Genomic DNA, 20,387 nt, shown 5'->3' on the forward strand with positions numbered 1-20,387 from the left:
TTCTTCAAAAGCATGGCTTACTTTTAAGGTGATCACGAGTGCATGTGTAAGCACATCAGCGCTTCCTGTAGCAGCCACGGTAACAACCTAGTTCACGGTGCTCAAATCAGCCAGTGGCCGTGGACTTTGTGTTTATAGTATTAATTGCGGAGAGAAGGGGACGATTTCCGCCCGAATTTAAAAATTGACTGTAAATTTCAGGCTGCGTGGCGTGCTACGATGCTTGGCTTGCATGTTCTCAGGATTCTCGATTAACGATTGGCAATGCTTTCTGATCATGCTGAAAGAGTTTTAAAGGGCCCCTTTACCTAATCTGTACTTGATGACATACACCAGGTATGCGAGAATGCATATATGCACTTATGAGTATTTTATTCAACACAAGAAACCAACAGAAAAAAAAAAAGAATGTCAACCTACTTGTCAGAGAAGTGCAGGTTCAAAGGCCGTTGGCACTTTTCCCGAACTTTCTTGTCGAGCATGAAGAGGAACTCAGTCTTGAAGACAGACTCAATAAAGGTGTCGTACTCATTCCTCACTTGCAACACTAAGAAGTCATCCTGACGAGTGCTGCAGAAAGACAAAGGGCAGAATGTTCGTATTAGACCCCATTTTTCTGTCACTGTCCACACTTTCCTTTTGATGTTTTGACCATATCCTGGCCACACACATACACCTGCTTTGGGTGCTGAATATACAGCACGCAGAGAGTGAATGGTTTTATAAAAGCAACAAACATAGTGTCCAAGCCAAAAATATGACTGGGGTGCTGTTTTCAAAGTTGAAACTTTGAAAAGAATTACTTAAAAAAAACTTAATAAGTTAGTTATCTTCTTATTTTGAACCCAAATAATCAAAAGATGAGCTTATGGCTATTGCTCACGTGCTGAGCAAGCACACAGTACACGTATGTACCGCACTAATGGATTGAAGCCCGAAAATAAGCAGTGCACATACTTTCATTGTCAGTGTCTACAGTTCAAGTCATGTGATTTGATATGAGGGGTTTAACATCCCAAAACTACCATATGATTACGAGAGACGCTGTAGTGGAGGGCTCCGGAAATTTCGACAGCCTGGGGTTCTTTAATAACGTGCGCCCAAATCTAAGCACACGGGCCTACAGCATTTTCTTCTTTCTCGAAAATGCAGCCGCCGCAGCCGGGATTCGGTCCCGCGACCTGTGGGTCAGTAGCCGAGTACCATAGCCACTAGACCACTGCGGCGGGGCCAGTTCGAGGTTCGAGTCATGTGTAATTTTGACTTGAGCATTTACATCAGATCCACAGGCCTGTGCATGGGGGCGAAAGGATAAGTGAAGGGGAAGGCAACTGCCTCCTTCACCTAAGATATCGAAAAAGTCTAGCACATACTTTGCAGAAACATGGGAAAGCTATCACAAACAATTGGTCATAACAGTCGCTATATTTGAAAAGAAATTGCCCATCAATCTGCGAGTACTGTACCTGTATAAATGGCAGATGTCGTTGCTTACCTTGTTGTCACCTGAGAAATGTTCTCGAGGTCAATCTTGCGTTTAATGACCTCCTTGATTTTACCCTTGTCATTTCCTTTCTTAATCTGAAAGTTGTAAAAAAATTATAAAATGCAGGCAAACATAGTGCTTTCCTTAGGTTTGCATAAGTTGTGGCATCCACTACTCCATAGGACATACAAACAGCCAGCTACACTCTATGGAACAATGCTTAGCAGTGGCTACTAGGTATGCGACAAGGAGTATGTAGAAAGGCGCAGCCTTTTGACGTGCAGAACTGTTTTTTTTTTTATGTGTGGCAATATTTATCAGCAACTCCTTTTCGCCACACATGCAATCGACCTTATAGTGTTCATAGTCTTCCTCATCCACAATGCCCCAGGTTGGGACATACGGGCTCACACACAACACGCAGTAATAACCAATTCACTTACAAGAAAGGACGAAAAAAAAAAAAAAACCCCAGAGCTGTGTGAATAGCGAAATTCTGGATGCCAGGTGAATTCGAATATCGAAGCGCGAGCGCGAACCAAATCTAATATTTCAAGAATATTTTTGAATATTTCAAAGCAAAATTGCAGAAAAAATAAGTTGGAGAGAATTCATATGCATATTCTTATGAGATAGGAACATAAAAAATGTTTTTTAGCTAGGTTAGTGAAGTGTTGGAAGGGTGGTGTTTCACAGTTGCCTTATCAAAGATAAGGAAATGTGGAAGCTGAATTATGTCTACGAACAAGATTTGATGCAACCAATGTGTGGCCGACAACACTTGAAAGGCACAGATGCCATTTTCTCAGCCTCTTCTCTTTCAACTTCTGCACACACCTATTTGACGTGGTGGACAAGCGTGTGCTTCCTTCAAATCCTAAGTTTTAAATTTGCCTTGTAGACGTTTATATGTAAGAACATCTGAAACATCGGATGCTAAAGATCTGAGGTGTCTAAATTTCCGGACTTCCTGCCCGAATTTCAGGTCCGAAACAGCATTAACTGAGCCCCCTCCCCCCCTCATCTCTACAACATCTATGATCTCCATGTTGGAACCTACATTTTTTTCTAGTCAATACATATGCGACCACATCAGAGCTTGAAAGGCAGCTTTGCCTCGATACGAGAATGTAGTGGGGTGAAGCATATTAAAAATTTAAAGGGGGCTATTGATTATATGACGTTGACTGTATTTGTCTTCGGGAAGTTTGAATCGTTTGAATAGCAAAATTCAGGTGCGAATTGAATAAAATAGCAAACTATATTTGAAAAATATTCAAAAGCCCCACCCCTAAAACTGAAAATGCATGCTAGTAGCAGTTAAGGGCGGATGAGACTCGGAAAAAGCAAGTTTTTTTAAAATTTATTACACATTTTTGTTTTCAATGGCTTTCACGAGTTTAGTTCCTCTACTTTCATGACAAAAAATTCAAGGTTGTAGTTAAACTATAAGTAGGCTAATACCGGCTTTAAAAAGCTAAGGTGGCTATAAAAAAAAAAAAAAAGAGTTCATTTTCTAGAGTACCCTGAATATTGTCACCTGGCTGCTTGCCATTGCATTTCACATGAGTAGTTTACCAAGGCCACATGCTCAAAATAACCGTGATTCCCAAGCTCTCATAATGTAAGAAATCATTTTAAATATTACATGATTGCGAGATAGATGAGCATTCACTTCTACTTTTCAAATCTGTTTTTCACGAATAAAAGTTTGAGCGACATCTTAAGTTTTGACATGATGTTCTTGGTACTTCAGATGGCCAGATCAAGATTTAAGTTTTTGACACACATTCCTTAACATGTTAAAGTGCAATTACCTTCTTTAAAGCATGATATTATTTATATATATTTATATTATTAACTTAAAGTAAGCAATTAGTATGGGCAGAGCATCTCACATTAGAATTTTCCTTGTACATTTAAATGTACGATACACACGTTTTTGAGAGTTATTTGCATTCTATAACTAATGTGGAGCAGTACGAGTCATTAATGACTCATAATTACAAAAATTTAGTTGCAGAAGAAGCCTGTCCAAAAAAAGCTATATTTTGCACATTGTCATGGTACAAAATGAAAACTCTTCAACTTCCTATAAAACTGAGTACATGATTGAAATCAGCATAAAACCTTATTCAAAAGGGAAAAATTTCATTATCTTAGGCTACAGATTAAAGCAACTTTCTAATCGCATCTCTCTATAAAGTACTGAATGGCTGCTTTCTTACCAGAGTCAAGTATTAAGTGCGATACCTAAGGAAACAAAAGCATAAAGTACGGTATTCACTTACCTTTTCTCGGCCAATAAGAAATAGTGACTTGGGAGTCAAGATCAGGTCCCTCTTCACAGGCTTAGAAAAACAAGCCATAGAAGCGCAATATAAGGAATGGGCAACAGGAAACACAATAAATCGTTTGTGAACTTCATTGCAATGTGTGACCAAGAGAAGCTTAGTCAAGTCACAAGACCAAATACACCAAAGCAATTCAAATCCTCTAAAACAGAAGAAATATGTCCGTTTAGGAGTAGGTATAGGCAAGGGTCACCTAACACATAAACTAACACATAACACATAACTGGCGACCATCACATTCACGCGCCACTGACAGTTCTAAGTAATGGATGCCGATTTCGAAGGCCCTGCTTTTGTGAGATGCATGCCCCAGAAGAGGTTGTAAAGCTAGAAACATGGTACAACATCGACAGTGCATTCCGTAAACCATTTATATATACAATGACCTATGCAATTACGCATGAAATTATTGCGAGTTTACGTGAGCTTCTGAGACATGATCAAATAGTACGTATACTACTGGTTACTTTATTTGAGCCCACCTTGAAACGACGATCATACTTGAGGACAGTTTCAGCAAACTCCACTCGTTCGCGCTTTCCGACGAGCACCCTCAGTTCTGGATGGTGGTCGAGGCCAATGTAGTCCCCAACAAAATTGCGGTTCAGGCTATGATGACGGCGCTCTTTGCGACCTTGCAGGATGTCCGCAGCTGTTCCACGAGAAAAGTCGCCAAAGCAGGAGGAGGACGTGTTACACAGTAAACTCGCAAAATAAAATATGGTTATATATACCTCTACCTTTCCCGCTACCTGTCCTACTTCCACTGCATATCTTGGATCACTAAGGCATACCAATGAATCATATTATATGATTCATATGTTACAATTATCCTCTACCTGCCAGGATGGCTCAGTCGATGTGGTGTTCTGACGATAAGACCAAGGCCAGAGGTTCGATTTCTGACCAGATTTCATCAGAAAGAAGTGCAAGAAATGCTTTTTACTGTACTGTAAACTTCTTCTATGCTTCAAAATAATAAAGGTGTGCAAATTTTCAAAAGATTGTTATATTGCAGCGAATATTGTTATATTTGGTTTTTGCATTTCAATCTGTAACTGTGCACAATCAGTCAGCAAGCTGAAACCAAAGTGCCATAGAATTTAACACTGGCTGCAGTAACAAGCATTAAACAATATATACCGAGTACTCGAGCATGCTATATTGCCAGACACTTCTGGCTAAGCTGCTACAATTTATGATCGACTTGTGAGTATTGGAATCGAATGCAGACACGCTTCCACAGCACTTAAGCTATTAAAAAGCAATGCTCTATAATCTGCAACATGATCACAGATACTTGCCAATGTAAATACTATACATATACCCACATATGATTTCATAACGGCGGAAATCACACTATATTATTTGTGAAATCTTTGAAAAGATTTCAATATTTCATCTCATTCACATTCAGCATTATTACATACCTGATTCAGTTTGAAAAAAGATAAGCCCATTCCCTGAAAGTTAATCTGGAACCATCAACTGCTAATAGCCACACCATCGCTTTGGGATGTTTAAAGGGACACTGAAACACTTAAAAAAAACGAAATTGTGGTTGCATGATACGTAATTTCGTGCGGCAAACTCGAAAATCAAGTGGAAAATTTGCATAAATCAATGCAAATAACTTTATTTTGCCGAAAACAAGCAACAAGCGCCGTGGCTACCATCACAAGTCATGCCGCCGCTATAATTGATCGAAGCTCCATGACGTCACTGCCAGGAAGGCAAAGACAGCTGACTGCGCTTGCCGGCAGTCAATGCCGTGTTTATCTGTTGAAATGGGTAGTTGCTGTAAGTATGGCAAACTGTGAAAGTCGGACCAATTGGTGAGACCTAGTTCGATGTTCATCCGTGTATGTTCGAGCAAGTCGCCACTTTAAGGGCGACGCCTGAAACGGCGCAAAAAAGCGAGTGCCAACCTTTACCGGCGTCGGACATAGACTTGCACATATAAGATGCATGCCTGTGCTTAATTTCACTGTTGTAAACTGTTACAAATGATAGGCATAAGCATATCATTTGTTTCGTATCGAATTTGGTATCCACTGATAACAGTTGATACCAAATTCGATAAGAAACAGCATCCGCACTCGCTTTTAGCTGCGTGTTAGCACGGTTCGTACTAGGCACGGGTAGCGTGCAGAAACATCAGCTGTTCGTCGTCGATTTCACAGCTCAGAATGCAGCGTTGCTAATGTAGTCAGTATCATACTCCGCAGCGGGCAAAGCACATGCGATGAGTCAGTATGCTACTGCGAGAAACGAAAAAAAAAAAAAAAGAGCCAGAGGAGTGCCGCTCTTTGGTGACATGTACTGTGTGCTGTGCTGAAAATTGCAAACAATAATAGTTTGGCTCATATATTGCAGTTATGTTTTTTTTAATATTGTTGCTTTTTCTAAATTCTGCCTAGTACTACAGTGACAATGTGTTAAAATGATAACAGTATATGAGCTGTGCTAGGAGCATGCGACTATTGTTTAGAATAGCCGATTTAGATTATGCCTACCGATATCTTAGTACCCGTGTTTCGCCATACGCGCTCATGCTCACACTGCGTGCAAATGCTGCCTCGAAATGCGGCAAATTCGCGACCACCACTGCGCACTTCATCTCGTAGGTTTGAAGTATTTTCTTTTAACTTCAGCGATCCAATTCGCAGCCATCTTCTGATCCTGAGGAAACTTGTGAACAGCGACCTCATTTCGATTGCAAGTCCGCATCACGAGTCCACTTCAACCTTGCAAAAACACAATTACTGAATGTCGAATGGCGCAAATCTGTAATCAGAAGAGAATGGTGCAATGGCGAGAAATCCCTACGATCTGGCAGAACTCATGCTTCGCCAGGCAGCAGATTGCAGAAGAAACAAGGCACAACCGCGAAGTAAACAAGCTGAGCTGACTGAGCGACGCAGGCAGCCCGGCGCAAAGTTGCCTGCTGGGTGGCGGCTCGACCCTGACGATGACGTCACCTCCCCAAGAGTTTGTCTCTCCCCTGCTCCGCCCCTAGAGCGCATGCGTGCCAGAAGAGGGCGGGGAGAATTCCCTTGGTCAAAGTTTACTCGCTTATAATGCCTTTGTTTAATTGAACCTCGCGAAAAAAACCTCCATAGACATGTTGTAAGCGATTGCAGATACTGAATTCGCAATAAATTCGCGAATTCACAGCCTCTTCAGTGTCCCTTCAAGTAGAAGGATTGACCACTCCTTTAACTTTCCACCATAGACAATGTGGCAAGATTAGATTACAAGTTCACAAGATATGGTGAAATAGTTTGCAGTTAAAGCGACACTAAAGAGCAAAAATGACTTGGTTTAGATTGATAAACTGCACTCTGAGACATCTAATGCCGTAAGTTCATTATTGATGGAGAAAACAAAGGTTGAAGTTTCATTTTCAAAATTCCCCAAAAAATCTTTGTGCATGAAGTAATAAATTCTAAAACGTATTTTTTGTATTTTTGCGACATTGGCACAATGAAATTTTCCAAAACTTTGTATGCTAGGTCTACGGCACCCAAAGATGACAATGTGCTTCATTTTTATCGAGTAGAAGCTATGCAGGAGCCAGTAGACTCCCTCAAAATTTACTACATTACGGTGTTTGATGCAGGAATCTCAAGGTGGCGTCTCCACCTGCATTTTCTTTTTACGCGTTTTCTCACTTACAGCCGCATGCCGTGGTAAAAGTGGTGTTTTGGGAGTTGTACTTTACTGATATGCGATAACTTGTTTTACTTTTTAGTGACCTTATAAAAGAATTACATGTAACTAGAATGACAAGTATGTACTTACTATACACATTGAACAATGTATACACACAGACACTCTTCCGACATATTTTTCATAAATTTAGAAAATGTTTAAGAGTGTGGCCAAGTCAGCATCTACTACCTTTCTGTTTTTGCTTGAGGTACTGCTGCCTGGCAAAGTACTTCTTGAATGCCTTCTGAATGACTCGGGCATGCTTATCATACCGCCGCTCCCTCATTTCTTCCAGTAGGAACAGCTGTGTAAAATGATGAACATGAAACAATAGCAATTATTCTTCAATTATGGTAAGTGTTCCTTCAGGAGCCTTTACTGACACACTTATTGCACAAAAGATAACCTGTAGTAACTTACCTACTACCACAAGGCAAAAACATTACTTACACAGTGCACAGCTGTATGATAACAGGAGGGTAAACAGTGATTCATACACAATAATACTACAATCACCACAAAAAACAGAGTATAACTATAAAACAAGTTAAACTTAGTGTGAGGAACAAAGCCACTGTACCAGGAAATGAAACAAACAAAAATATAAAACACAGTATGATAAACCAGTAGTACCAGATACTACGGGCACTACTGGTACATGGTACTAAATAAAGAAGCCATCGTAGTGCCCGCACTGACTGGTATTGTGCTTTTTATTTGTGTTAGTTTTATTGTGTGCTATGATTCATTCGTTAGGTATTAAAGGGCTCTACAACACATTTTAACATGATCAGAAAATTCTGCTGATTGGTGGTAGAAGCGCCTAGAAGCACATGAGCCAAACATTATATTGCTGTACACAGCAGGAAACATACAATCAAAATTCGAAGTCCGTTAAAATCACTTTCTCCTCTCGTGACAAATGATTCCATAGACCCACATCAACAGTAATGATACTTGTTGGGTTAGTTGGTAGATCATTTTTTTTTTTTTTATGGAGACAACAGTAATGATACTTGTTGGGTTAGTTGGTCGATCATTTTTTTTATGGACAACTATGGTGGCTGTGGATCCGCTGTAGATTCCATCCACTATGTTTGTGTAGGCTTTGTCGATGTCCTAATTCAGTAGTGCCTGCATCACTGCTGATGTCTCGACTGAGTCAAACGCCTTCTCGTAATTTATGAAGGCTATGTGTCGGGGTTGTTTGTATTCTGCGCATTTATCTAATACCTGACTGATAGTATGTATATACCGTATTTACGTGCATAATTGGCACGATCACATGATTGGCACACTCCTAGTATGGTTGTGGAAAATTCTACTTTTTTAATTCCATGCATAACAGGCGCACCCTGAACTTGGCCGCGATCGGAAACGATTCTACCCCCCAGCGGTACAGTTGGAACGCAGTCCCTGTACCCTGAAGAAAAAAGGAGGCAAATCGACGAGCAAATAAAAAAATTTCACAGTGTAACGACCTAACCAACGTGTTTGTCAAAATAAAACTTGAAAAAAAAAAAAAAAGCGTCTATGAGCAGAAAAAAAAGGCTGTTCCATCAATCACTGATACCCCCCAAATCGCCGCGCTCCTTGGAGGTCACGTTTACAACGACGGGAGCTTGATCGCCATCACCCCCATCAGAGAAAAAGAAAGATACGCCATTTTGCAAGCGGTGTGCATATGTTGTGGTTGTATATTCAACTTTGGTTCCACCATGGGGAAGTACACAAGCTACACGGCTGGATTTAAACTGAAGGTAGTGCAGTACGAACTGGAGCACAGCAACCGGGCTGCAAGCAGGCACTTCAATGTTGGAGAAACCAGTATTCGGTACTGGAGGGATCAAGAAAAAACTTAAGGCGAAGAAGAAGACACGATGGGCTTTTCGCAGCGCCAAAACCGGGACGTATCCGAACGTCGAAGAGCAAACGGTCCGGCATATACGGGAGCTACGACAAGACGGCTGTGCTGTGTCATTGGATATTGTGCAGACTGAGGCACACAGAATAGCCCGAGCACAGCGCATCGATGCAAAAGAGTTCAAAGCCAGCTCTGGATAAACAACTCATTTCATGCGGCGCCTTGGCCTCGCCCTGCAAAGGCAGATTACCTTGTGCCAACGCTTGCCCGCAGCATATGAGGACAAACAAAGTGGTGGACTTCCACCACTTCGTTATAAAGCTCCGACAGCAAAAAGACTTCATTTTGTCCCAGATCAGCAACGCTGATCAGAACCTCCTTTGCTTTGATATGCCGTGGAACACGACAATGGAGGAAAAAGGTCTGCGGAGCGGCATCGTCGGAACGCCTGGCGCTGATAAATAACGATGCGCCTTAATGCTGGCAGTGACAGCGGACGGGCGCAAGCTACCGCCTTACGCTATTTTTAAACGTAAGACGCTCCCAAAGGCAAATTTCCCTCAAGGCATCTACATCAGAGTCCCGGAAAAAGGCTGGATGAGCGCGGAACTTATGGTGGATTGGGTGAAAACAGTATGGGGCCGGCGGCCGGGTGGTTTGTTGTTCCTGTCCATGCTTGTTTTGGACAGTTTTGATGGGAACCTAGTAGACCGCATACGAGATGAGCTAAAGAAGCTGAGCACAGATCTGGCAGTGATTTCAGACGGCCTCACATCGATACTGCAGCATTTGGACGTGTCCTTGAATAAGCCTTTCAAGGACAATGTTCCAAGGCCGTACACCACCTGGATGGCTAGAGGACAACATCAGCTGACTCCAGGTGGTAACATTTAGAGGCCGCCTATGGAAATGCTGTGCGCTTGGATCATGGAAGCGTGGCAGGCGACTTTCGACGAAGCCATCAGGAAAAGCTTCCAGAATACGGGTATCTCGAACGCATTGGATGCAAGTGACGATGACATGTTGTGGGGTGCGGATGATTCGGACACCAAAAACGAATCCCCACTCGGCGAGGATGAATGTGGGCTCTCCGACTCGGATTCCGAAAGGCAAAAGGAGGAACACCTACAACTTTCGCGTTTAAGTGTGTGTGAGCAGTTGATGGTTTTCGCTTGTTCATTAAAAGGTATGTAGGTATGTTTGTTTTATGCTGAATTATTTGTAAATGATAAAGTCGCCTTTGACTTGAGAAATGTGCAGATGTTGAAAGCACGAGAACCATGTCTAAAAAGTTTTCCAAAACTTTACCCTGCGTGATTGGTGCACCCCTAACTTCAAGCCAGATTTTCTGAAAAAAAAAAGTGAGCCTATTATGCGAGTAAATACGCTAGTCTATTGTGGAGTAGCCTGTACGAAATCCCGCTTGGTCCTTTGGTTGACTGAACTCTGATGTCTTAATTCTATTAGCTATTATTTTCATAAATAGTAGTAGAGAATGAACACTACGCTGATCAACCTGCATTTTTCAAGTCCCTGACGTCTCTTTTCTTATGAATTAAGATAATGTTGGCATTCTTCCAAGATTCTGGTACCTTTCTCGTCAAGAGACACTTTCTACATAAAGTGGGCAGTTTTTTCAACACAATTTTTCCGCCATCTTTCAGCAGGTCTGTTGTTACCTTATTCTCACCAGGGGCTTTGCCTCTTTGCTTTCCTTCTAGGGCTTTCATTAGTTCCCTTGTCGTTAGTAGTAATATATTGCTTGTGTGTAAACAATTAAACAAAAGAAAAGTTTTGTAGGAGTTGGATTTCAGACACAACACGTTAAGTTAATGTTAAACTATTGTTCAAATAGCGCGAGACAAAGGATGACTGGTAACTGTGCAGAGAAGAGGCAACTCACCGACTCAGGGGCCTTAATAAAGACCTTTGTCTTCCCAAGCTGATATTGATCTTTGTCCATGCCAACACTGTTGAGAATATGAAGTATGCCTTCCTTGATGTTTCCCCGCCATTGTGGGAAAGTCTCTTTGGTCAAGACTGCATACCTGTGTAAATGGCAAAGGATGTATAAGATCTGACATCACAGTGTCTTCTAGATAATGTTTCAGCTCAGCGATGTTTTTCCCTAAGTAAGCTTTCTATAACTCTTTACTATGAGCAAGGTGCTGCACTTTAGCAAAGATAGGTTGCCATGAAAGAAAACCTCAGCTAATATCATTGTCTTGCTATCAAATTCATAGCATGGATTCAATCTTGGGGCCTTGAGTTGAACAGAAGAATGTTATACAAGGTGAGCCAACAGATTATTAAGTCAAAAAGGTGTGTGTGATAATGCAGAACTATTTTCTCACTTCAGCTGTTCTCTATAGCTGCAGTAGTCCTACTTGCTTTCTAATGTTGAACAAATGTACCTTACGCTGATCATGAGATCATTAGAGGGGTGGTGCCATCAAATTCGTGATTTCGACCTTTTTTTTTTTTTGCAAACGTGTCAACTGCTCTAGGAAGCATGAGACATGTTTCAAAATTCATGTACTCTAGCCAAATAATTTGATACTGTTTTACTTATGTGAAAGACTTTCAGTTTTGGCTTCTCGGTGCCAAGCATTGACTGACAGTGTGGAAAGCTTGGGAAGCGTGAGAAGTCCTCTGCTTTCTCACATGAGCAAGGGCAATTGTCTGGGTGCCTTAAACACCCACTACAAATCCCTTCTTACACAGTGACAGAACGCTTAACTGGGCAAGTTGGTGTGCTTCCACTTTGAGCGAATAAACAACGCGAAAAACAAAAGAAAGAAATCCGCACGGTTGCCTGTCGTTTTTTTCGTTCGTTGTTATTTTGGGTTGAAGTATGGTGGCACCATTCCTTAAAGAAAATAGTGTTAAAACTGTGACACACACAAATTTCTCAATTTGCTCATCTTTATTACGAAATGGGCCAACCTGCAATTGAAGTAATTATACATTACAAATTCATAATACAGTTGTAATTAGTAAAAACCTTGAAGTCGTCAATGTAGGGGGATGGTGTCTACTGTGAAAAGCGCCTGTGCTCACCGATGCAGGAACTTGTCGAAGACCCGCCGGTAGGCAAATCCAGCTCGCCTCACACGTACATTTTCCTTGAGACCCAGGTACTCGACTTGGTGCTTCACCCTAGGTCACCGAGATACACAGCGCAGTAACCATCACTTCACTGCTTGGACAAACATGCACATAGTAAACACAAACATATAATTTATAATGGACACATACAACTGTGTCATGCTTGAAAGCTCGAATCTAACTACAGACTACTACCATTGCTTTTCAAAACAATAACTACTGTTGCTGGATTATTGAATAACTTTTCTAAGACTCCAACTGTACCATCCTCGCATGCACACATGCGTTGACATTATGTATCTACAGCCATGGATAATTCAAACAAGAACAAGTTGGGACTAACTAAGCTGCATTCTTTAGTGTTCCTTTTACCAAGCATCTTGCTCGCACACCTATTTTGCGACTCACACCATCTCTGGCAAGCACATAATTGGCATTGGCAGGGTGAGAGTACTTTTGAGTCGTAACATGCAAAGGTGTTTCACGTAGCGATTTTTCGTGCGCGTCTCATTCGTCCATGAATGGAGATGCAGAAAGTCGTCTACTGTATTACAAAGAGTAAACCCACGCACCTGTCTTCTTCCCAGTCATGAGCTTTCTTCGTTTCGTTTGGCTTGATGCAGCGAATGTAATGTGGCGTGCATTTCATCAATGCCTCTACCAGCTTGTTGGCCTGGCTCTATTCACAGAAAAAGCAAAGATGCTGATTTGTTAAAGCCACCTCATAAAACATTTCTAGGTAGGAAAAAAGAAGTTTGGATAAATTTGTAATCTGTAACACAAATTATCATCAAAAACAATGTTATGTATGAGTCTTTTTTTTTTTGGCTGGCCGGTAATTGAAAGAAACCAAATTACAGAATTTACATCGGTCTTTCTGCGAACAAAAATCACAACAAACTGAAATTGCTAGCCCTGAAAAATTTGAGCGAAATTGTCTCGGCAACACAAGTTCTCTCATTTTATGTCCCAAAACAAACCAATGATTACGAAATGCCAAGGTAGAGAACATTAGACTAACTTTGTACCTAGACCTCTTTCATGAATAGGCACTTGAATTTAGGTACATAGACAGATTGAAAACATTATTCATTGGTAGCCGATTGGTAAATGGCAGGTTGTTGGTTTCAATAGGAGGCTGGAAGCTTTTGGCTCTTATAACAATCTTTTTGGAGCTCGTCTGCACCTTTCTGTTGAGAATCAAATGATTCGTAACAAACCTTGATCTTTGAACCAGCTGTCGTAGGTCTTCCCTTGACTGTCCCAGTTACGTTCTCAGGAAAAAGACTCTTGATGAATGAACTGTGGAAGAAAGAGATATTATTCATTTTTCAATATTTAAAATGTCAGGTCCAGATTTTGCTGAATATTAAAAATAAATATTGTTGAACGTGTATGGGTAATGAAGATTGACCGCATAAGTGCCCACAATTTGCCTCAGTTCTCTTAATAAGAGAACACCAAAGAAATGAGTGCTGAATAGCAGCAGGCATGGATAGTAAACTCTTCTCGATTTAAATAAGAAAAAGTCTACTCACATATAAACAAGAATGCCAAAGTTTTTTTACTAACACAAATATTTTCATTAATATATGACACAATGCTGAAATTTTGTGATCTAATTAAATGTAACAGCAGACGTGTTGAAAAGTGAGAACAAATGACCAGTTCACACTATCACACTTCAAGAGTAGAATGCAATAAAATTCATTTCGTACAACCAAGAAATACACCAATAGATGCTAGGCTCAAGTTGTAGCAGCACAATATGCTGAAACATAAGCCAAACATCTCCATTTGTGCCAAAATAAGACCAAACTAACATGCAATAGAAACTATAAAAAATATTAAAGGCCTCTAGAAAGCAAGACATAGATGTAAATTTATACTGGTATTAACAATTAATAGACAATAAATACAGACCTCATTAATCTTTGTATTTGTGTCTAACATGGAAAATGAGCCCTTAAATTTACCCCCAATTTATTCTGGTAGTTTCTTGAAACAGTATGCTCCTTTCATTGGCAATGCCGGCATCTCTTATTGTTAGTAAACAAAATGAAAGCCAAAGTTGCCTTCCTCTTTTTTTTTTTTTTTTTCATTCAGCATCATTTTTCACAAAAGTTTCAGAAACATGTTATCTTCAGTATCATTCTTATTTAACGACAAATAATTCATTACATTAGCATAGAGTGCATTTATGGCGACTATAAGCCCCCATCTATTGCTCACGTCTTCTCTGGACGATGGCCAAACACTGAGGTCACACGACCAAGTTAGCAGCAAATGCCCGCTTTGTCAGCTGACAATCACGATCGAGAAATCTCGTCCAGATCGGCCCTACATGCAATCTAAGGTGCCCATGTCATACTGCCATCATTCAGCCAACAACACTTTACCAAGAGTGGGAGCATTGTAATTATTGCCAAGTAACCAATACCACTGCCACGTAGCTCCACTGCTGGAAGTGATGAAAAGTCATTGAAGATGGTACATTGCTGGATATTCCATCTTCAATTAGTTTTTATTACTCCAAACCTCCATGCTCCTCTGAGCCTGCGTATCAGCCATATTGCAGGTCACTCACTTGGAACTGCTCTGCATGACGAGGACGACGTCTGGAAACAGGACATCCCGGTTTTTTTCGCACATGCCGTCTGCATCATAGGTGACCTTGCCCGCGTAATGGTGGACGGCGAATCCAGTGCCGCCAGTCAGTTGAAAATGTGGATGGTTGCCAACTTGGTGCGAGAGCTTCTGACACAACTGCGCGTCCACTCCTTCACCCGTGGCGTGCATCGTGGCACAGATGTCATCAAGCACAGAGAACACTCCCGGGGGAACCTGACGTGCACACCGGTGGAATAGAACACGGAGCAAAATGTTGAGGGAAGTGACCAAAAGGACAATAAAAATAAATTTAATTTTGGGGGTTTAACATCCCAAAGCCACCATATGATTATGACAGATACCATAGTGGTGGGCTCAGGAAATTTAGACCACCTGAGGTTCTTGAACGTAGACCAAAATCTAGGCACAAGGGCCTCAAACACTCTCGCCTCCAATGAAAATGGGGCCGTCACTGCCGGGATTCGATCCCACGACCTTCGCGCCAGGAGCCGAGCACCGTATACCCACTGCTCCACCGCAATGTACTATTATACATATAAGCATTTCACCTCAATAAGATGTATAATCATGTCACGTTCAGTACCACACTCAAAAGACGCAACAAGAGGGGCGGTAGCACCATGTTCGTATAAACGAAGGATAGAAAATAAAATGCAAGCACAAACAACATAAACTGCATATAACTGCTGAAGAAGCAGCAGTCGCAGAGCAGTGTAGGCTAAGTTGCTCACATACACACAAATGACAGATGACGCAATATTTCTTCAATAGTTTTTCCCTGTACATCAATGGTCGTGGAGACTGGATGCCAACATTCCAACAAGGTCATTTACAAATAGGCTGAAACTCCTTGATACGATAAAAGCCAATAGCTTATATGGTACCCAATGAAATTGTCTTCTGCCTTAAAACCAAGCACACAGCTAAAAACAATGCTGATATGGCTATGTTAACTTCACAGTGTTCTACAGCAGTGTAAACAGTGCCATACAAGGAACGCAAGCAGAATTTATCAAACAACTGCAAGAATACAGAAGACACAAATAATGTCTGTTATTAGCAACGTTGTACAATATGAACTCCCAACTAGCTTATCATTAGTCTGTTTGCTAATATTTACAGGCGAGTAGCGTGTTACCTTGCTTTCAATAAGGTCGCAGACAACCTTGTTGTTGAAGTAGTCAATTGCCTTCCACTGAATTCCTTCTTGAACATACTCTTCCTGAAAATCGAAAAAAAAAGTGATTTTGGCGCACATTATTGCATGCCAGGAAAATAATGATAACAGTGAATGTATTGTAGCGCCTGTAAATGTTTTAATGAACAATGCAAACAAGATAGATAAGAAATCGAAGCACGCTACTGACAGCCGTTAATTAGTAATCATATTACTTAAAAGTAAAATCCGCTGAGCGAAGTCGGCTAAACCAAGTGAATTAGTAAACGCGCGTAAGCTCACACATCGTAAGAAAGTAGTAGTACATCACCTGTTCAGCTTTCAGAGTGAGCTCGATGAAAATTTGCTGCAGCTTCTCGTTCACGTAATTGATGCAGAATTGCTCGAAGCCGTTTCGTTGAAAAATTTCGAAGCCGTAGATGTCCAAAATGCCGACGTTGAGCTCGCCAGCTGTGGTCTGCATGGCGTTGTTGATAATCTGCGCCGTGCGGCAGGACAAAGCAATATACACAAGTTCATATTGGAGCCAGCGAAGGTAGTCTAAGATCACTCCAATGAACTGCTAAACATATAACGCCCTGCAATCAGATGCCGATGGTCGGCCCGATCAGCTGTGATGCGCGCGCGTCTGCGCCATTGGCCTGCTCCAATAACGACGGTAGTGCCACTTACAGCATTAAAATGTTATTACAACGCTAAAATTTTAAATTTAGCTCATTTAACAAATTAATACTTATTTACTTTTAGTTATAAATAACATTATCAAATTGCAGCGCTACACGTGAGTATGTCAGTATGTTAGTAGCGACATCTATGACGTTAACAACATTGTGCCTTTAAGTCTAAGCCTAACAAAAGAATCAGGTCGCTCATGGCGCGCAAACTTCACGATCTGTGCCTGTGGCTTTCCTGTGTGATAAACAAGTTGTATCGAGAGGTTGCACATATTCCCGTTTTCGTGTAGCCGAGGACTGTCGCAGCTTACCCGCGAATATGTGGTCTTTGCGTGACACTGAAACGAACGACGTGCGCTACCGTCTTCTGTGCGGCGGAGAATGCACGGTGGGTCGTAAAGGCGCGGGCATTTTGATCGCCAACGACGCATCGATAAGCCGGGAGCACGCGGTGCTATCCGTTGCTCCCTTGCCCGACGATCGCCTTGGCGACGTTTCTTATGTGCCCCTACTGCGAGTGAAGGACCTCGGCTCCAAGTACGGGACGAGCGTCAATTCGAGAGAGCTCGGCAAATCCGAGGAAACCGCTCTGAGAGAAAACGACATTGTCACATTCGGAAAGCTCGGCAGCAAGTACAAGGTGTGCTACGATGCCCCGTTCGTGGTGACAACATCGTGCCTCTCGACGCCCAACAAGGAGCGCCTCACGGAAACGTTGAAGAAAATCGGAGCCAGGCTGAAGCCCGAATGGTCCGATCGCTGCACGCACGTTGTGATGGCCTCTATTCGCCTTACGATGAAGACGACGGCGGCCCTGATAGCTGCGAAGCCCGTGGTGACGCCAGGATTCTTCACAGAGGTGCAGAACCGCGTACAGCGTCAGGACCTCACCGAAGTTGACCCGGCGAATTTCATACCGGACGTTACGGAAGAGTGTCTGGCGCTAGCGAAAGAAATTTTCGGCTGCAACGAAGCTCGCAAGAGTGTATTCTCAGGAAAGACGTTTTATTTCTTGACCGAGAAGCAGTTCAAGTCGCTAGGCGAATTGGTTGTGTCGGGCGGCGGTCGAGCGAAGTTTTTGCGCAACCCCGATCGGGCGACGCCCGAGCTTATCGCCGAAGGCAGCTGCGTCATTAAGCCCGGCGACGGCGCCGATACGCCGGTGTGCCGCTACCTTATTGAAAACAAGGTTCGTGCCGTTTCCGCGTCGGACGTGGGCATGGCGGTGATCCACTGCTCGACGGCGAAATTCTGTAACCCTCGGAACAGGATCATGAACGTGTTGTGGGGCGACGACATGGTCGCGACGCAGCCGCAATCTCAAGAGGAAGTGTGCGCGCCGGATACCGAACCGTCTCAGCAGGGCGTGGTCCGCAGGCGCAACGACTCCTTGTGCGCCGCACCGTCCAGTTCTAGAATCATCCCCGAGAGCAGGTTACAGAGCGCCTCAGCTTCTTTTGGGAGCAACCTCGACCTCTTATTGGACGGCAGCACGGGAACGACGACCATCAGTGAACAGACCAAGAGTTTTCTGTCACCTGTCAAGCGAGCGCCAGTCACGGATCGTTTGAATGGGCAGCCTTCATCACCTAAACGGTCGCCCCGCAAGATCAGGAAGAAAGACAGCCAGGGAACCCTGCCCTTAGATTGCTACTTTGGCAGGAAAGCTCAGAAGAGGAAAGACGATGCTCCAAAAGAAACAAGTGCGGCAAAGGTACCCAGGTTGGAACCAACATCCTACAAAGGTGACATGGTGATAGAAATTAAGCAGGAAGCGCTTTTGCCACCTGAGCAGCACGAGCAGTATACAAGCTTAGCTGATGAAGAACAAAATATGGCACTTGATGCAGGAGAGTCCGCTTCAATGTCGTCGCGGTGGTGTGCGGAGCCCTCTCAAGAACCGCTATCTCAGTCGAGGAGCAGGAAACAGTACGTCACTGAGCCATGTGATGCTTCTGTGGAACCATCAACTAATGGTAGTCGCAACCTAGATGACCTCCTGGTTGAAACAAGCAAAGTTGTCGTTGAGTTTGCAGACCTAGTTCTCCATCGTGCTAAGACAGCCTCGACAACACAAGCTACAGTGTCGACGCCGACTGTGCCGAACTTTAAGCGATTTCGAAAAGCCCACCAGGCTCACCTAGTTGGTTTGCCAAAGATTATTGGTGGGCCTGACCTAGAAGTTTTCGTCCCCGATGTACCGAGGCACGAGTTTGAAGATGCTGAAGAAGAAGAGCCCGATGAGCTCAGTCGCTTATTTGACTATCGCCCAGCAGATGGGAAACGAAGGCGCCTTGTATGAATTCTGCACGGTGTAATATATGCTTATTTTATCTCGTTGCTTGCAAGTGCAAATGTGAAGGTGTGACTGGAACAGCATCAAGTAAAGGCTGCATAGTAAAAGCAGGCAACGTTGTGCACGATAACAGTGACGCCTCAAAGACCGCTTTCAGGCGCAGGTGATTTGAAGTGCGCTAACGCGATGTGGACCATTAAAATGTGATTTTATTTTAAATTAAGCACTTTCTTGGCACAAAACTAGCACTAGAAGGTTTCTGGATCACTATTTCTACAGTCAACGTTCACTTAATATTTGCCTTTAGTGTCCCTTCAAGCGTAACTGACTGGATCCCAACAGGAAAACATACACGTAAGGGAAAGACAGAAAATAAGTTGGGCAGATGAGATTACGAAATTTGCAAGTAAACGTGGCAGCAAAAAGCACAGGGTCGGTTTGATTGGCCGAACATAGAAGAGACCTTCGCTCTGCAGTGGGCGTAGTTAGGCTGATGATGATGACTATCTTGTTTACGTTCTTGATTTGCTATTTCTGCCAGATGAGAGTGTGTTGTAGCATTGCATAATTAAGTGTGCTTGAGCTATGACAGTTCAAACAAAAGCAGTATAACTGAACTTTGTGCCTGTGCACAAAACAGCTGCTAGTTGAGCCAGTACTGCTATATAGTACGTTATTGCAACTTGTGTGGACAATTATACCGTCTGTACTCTAGCCCCTTTAATATAATCAAGCAAGCGGCTTAGTTAAAGCAGCCTGAAAGTAACTAAACGAAATCATTCACAAGAGTTCAACATTCCAAAAATGACCTAAAGCAATTTTTTTTTTTTCAGTTTTCAACAAGCGTGATCACTTGTCAAGCCTGAAATGATAGTTTCATCTGTTCTATATATTTTCTGCTTGCTTTGTGTAGCATAAATTAATGTACCTGAACAGTGGCATTATACAGTCTGCCAAGCTTAGTTAACTGTGGCATAATGCCACAGTACGTAAGCTTGATTTCTCTTAATAGGATAATATGACTGCGGTACACATATTGAATGAACAGTAATAAGTGTCATTTTTAGGCAGACCTATCTTCAT

General features: G+C 42.4%; 2 protein-coding genes across 3 annotated transcripts in view; one reads left to right on the plus strand and one right to left on the minus strand.

Annotated features, from left to right (window-relative positions):
* LOC119159369 (unconventional myosin-Ie-like) overlaps positions 1–20,387 on the minus strand; it is a 292,958-nt gene that overhangs the window by 13,947 nt on the left and 258,624 nt on the right. For both annotated transcript variants that reach the window (XM_075865081.1, XM_075865080.1), the window contains exons 12-23: positions 16,645–16,812; positions 16,296–16,379; positions 15,114–15,370; positions 13,747–13,828; positions 13,099–13,205; positions 12,479–12,577; positions 11,322–11,466; positions 7,744–7,858; positions 4,323–4,492; positions 3,778–3,837; positions 1,496–1,581; positions 421–570 (exon numbers count right to left, since the gene is read on the minus strand). In XM_075865081.1, the coding sequence (XP_075721196.1) occupies positions 421–570; positions 1,496–1,581; positions 3,778–3,837; positions 4,323–4,492; positions 7,744–7,858; positions 11,322–11,466; positions 12,479–12,577; positions 13,099–13,205; positions 13,747–13,828; positions 15,114–15,370; positions 16,296–16,379; positions 16,645–16,812 (1,523 nt within the window). The remainder of the gene's footprint in view (positions 1–420; positions 571–1,495; positions 1,582–3,777; positions 3,838–4,322; positions 4,493–7,743; positions 7,859–11,321; positions 11,467–12,478; positions 12,578–13,098; positions 13,206–13,746; positions 13,829–15,113; positions 15,371–16,295; positions 16,380–16,644; positions 16,813–20,387) is intronic.
* nbs (nibrin) lies at positions 17,199–19,523 on the plus strand. The gene has a single exon (XM_037412102.2). The coding sequence runs from the start codon at positions 17,328–17,330 to the stop codon at positions 19,308–19,310; it is 1,983 nt and encodes a 660-aa protein (XP_037267999.2). The 5' UTR covers positions 17,199–17,327; the 3' UTR covers positions 19,311–19,523.

Source organism: Rhipicephalus microplus, chromosome 1, assembly GCF_043290135.1.
Source record: "Rhipicephalus microplus isolate Deutch F79 chromosome 1, USDA_Rmic, whole genome shotgun sequence".
Lineage (NCBI taxonomy): Eukaryota > Metazoa > Arthropoda > Arachnida > Ixodida > Ixodidae > Rhipicephalus > Rhipicephalus microplus.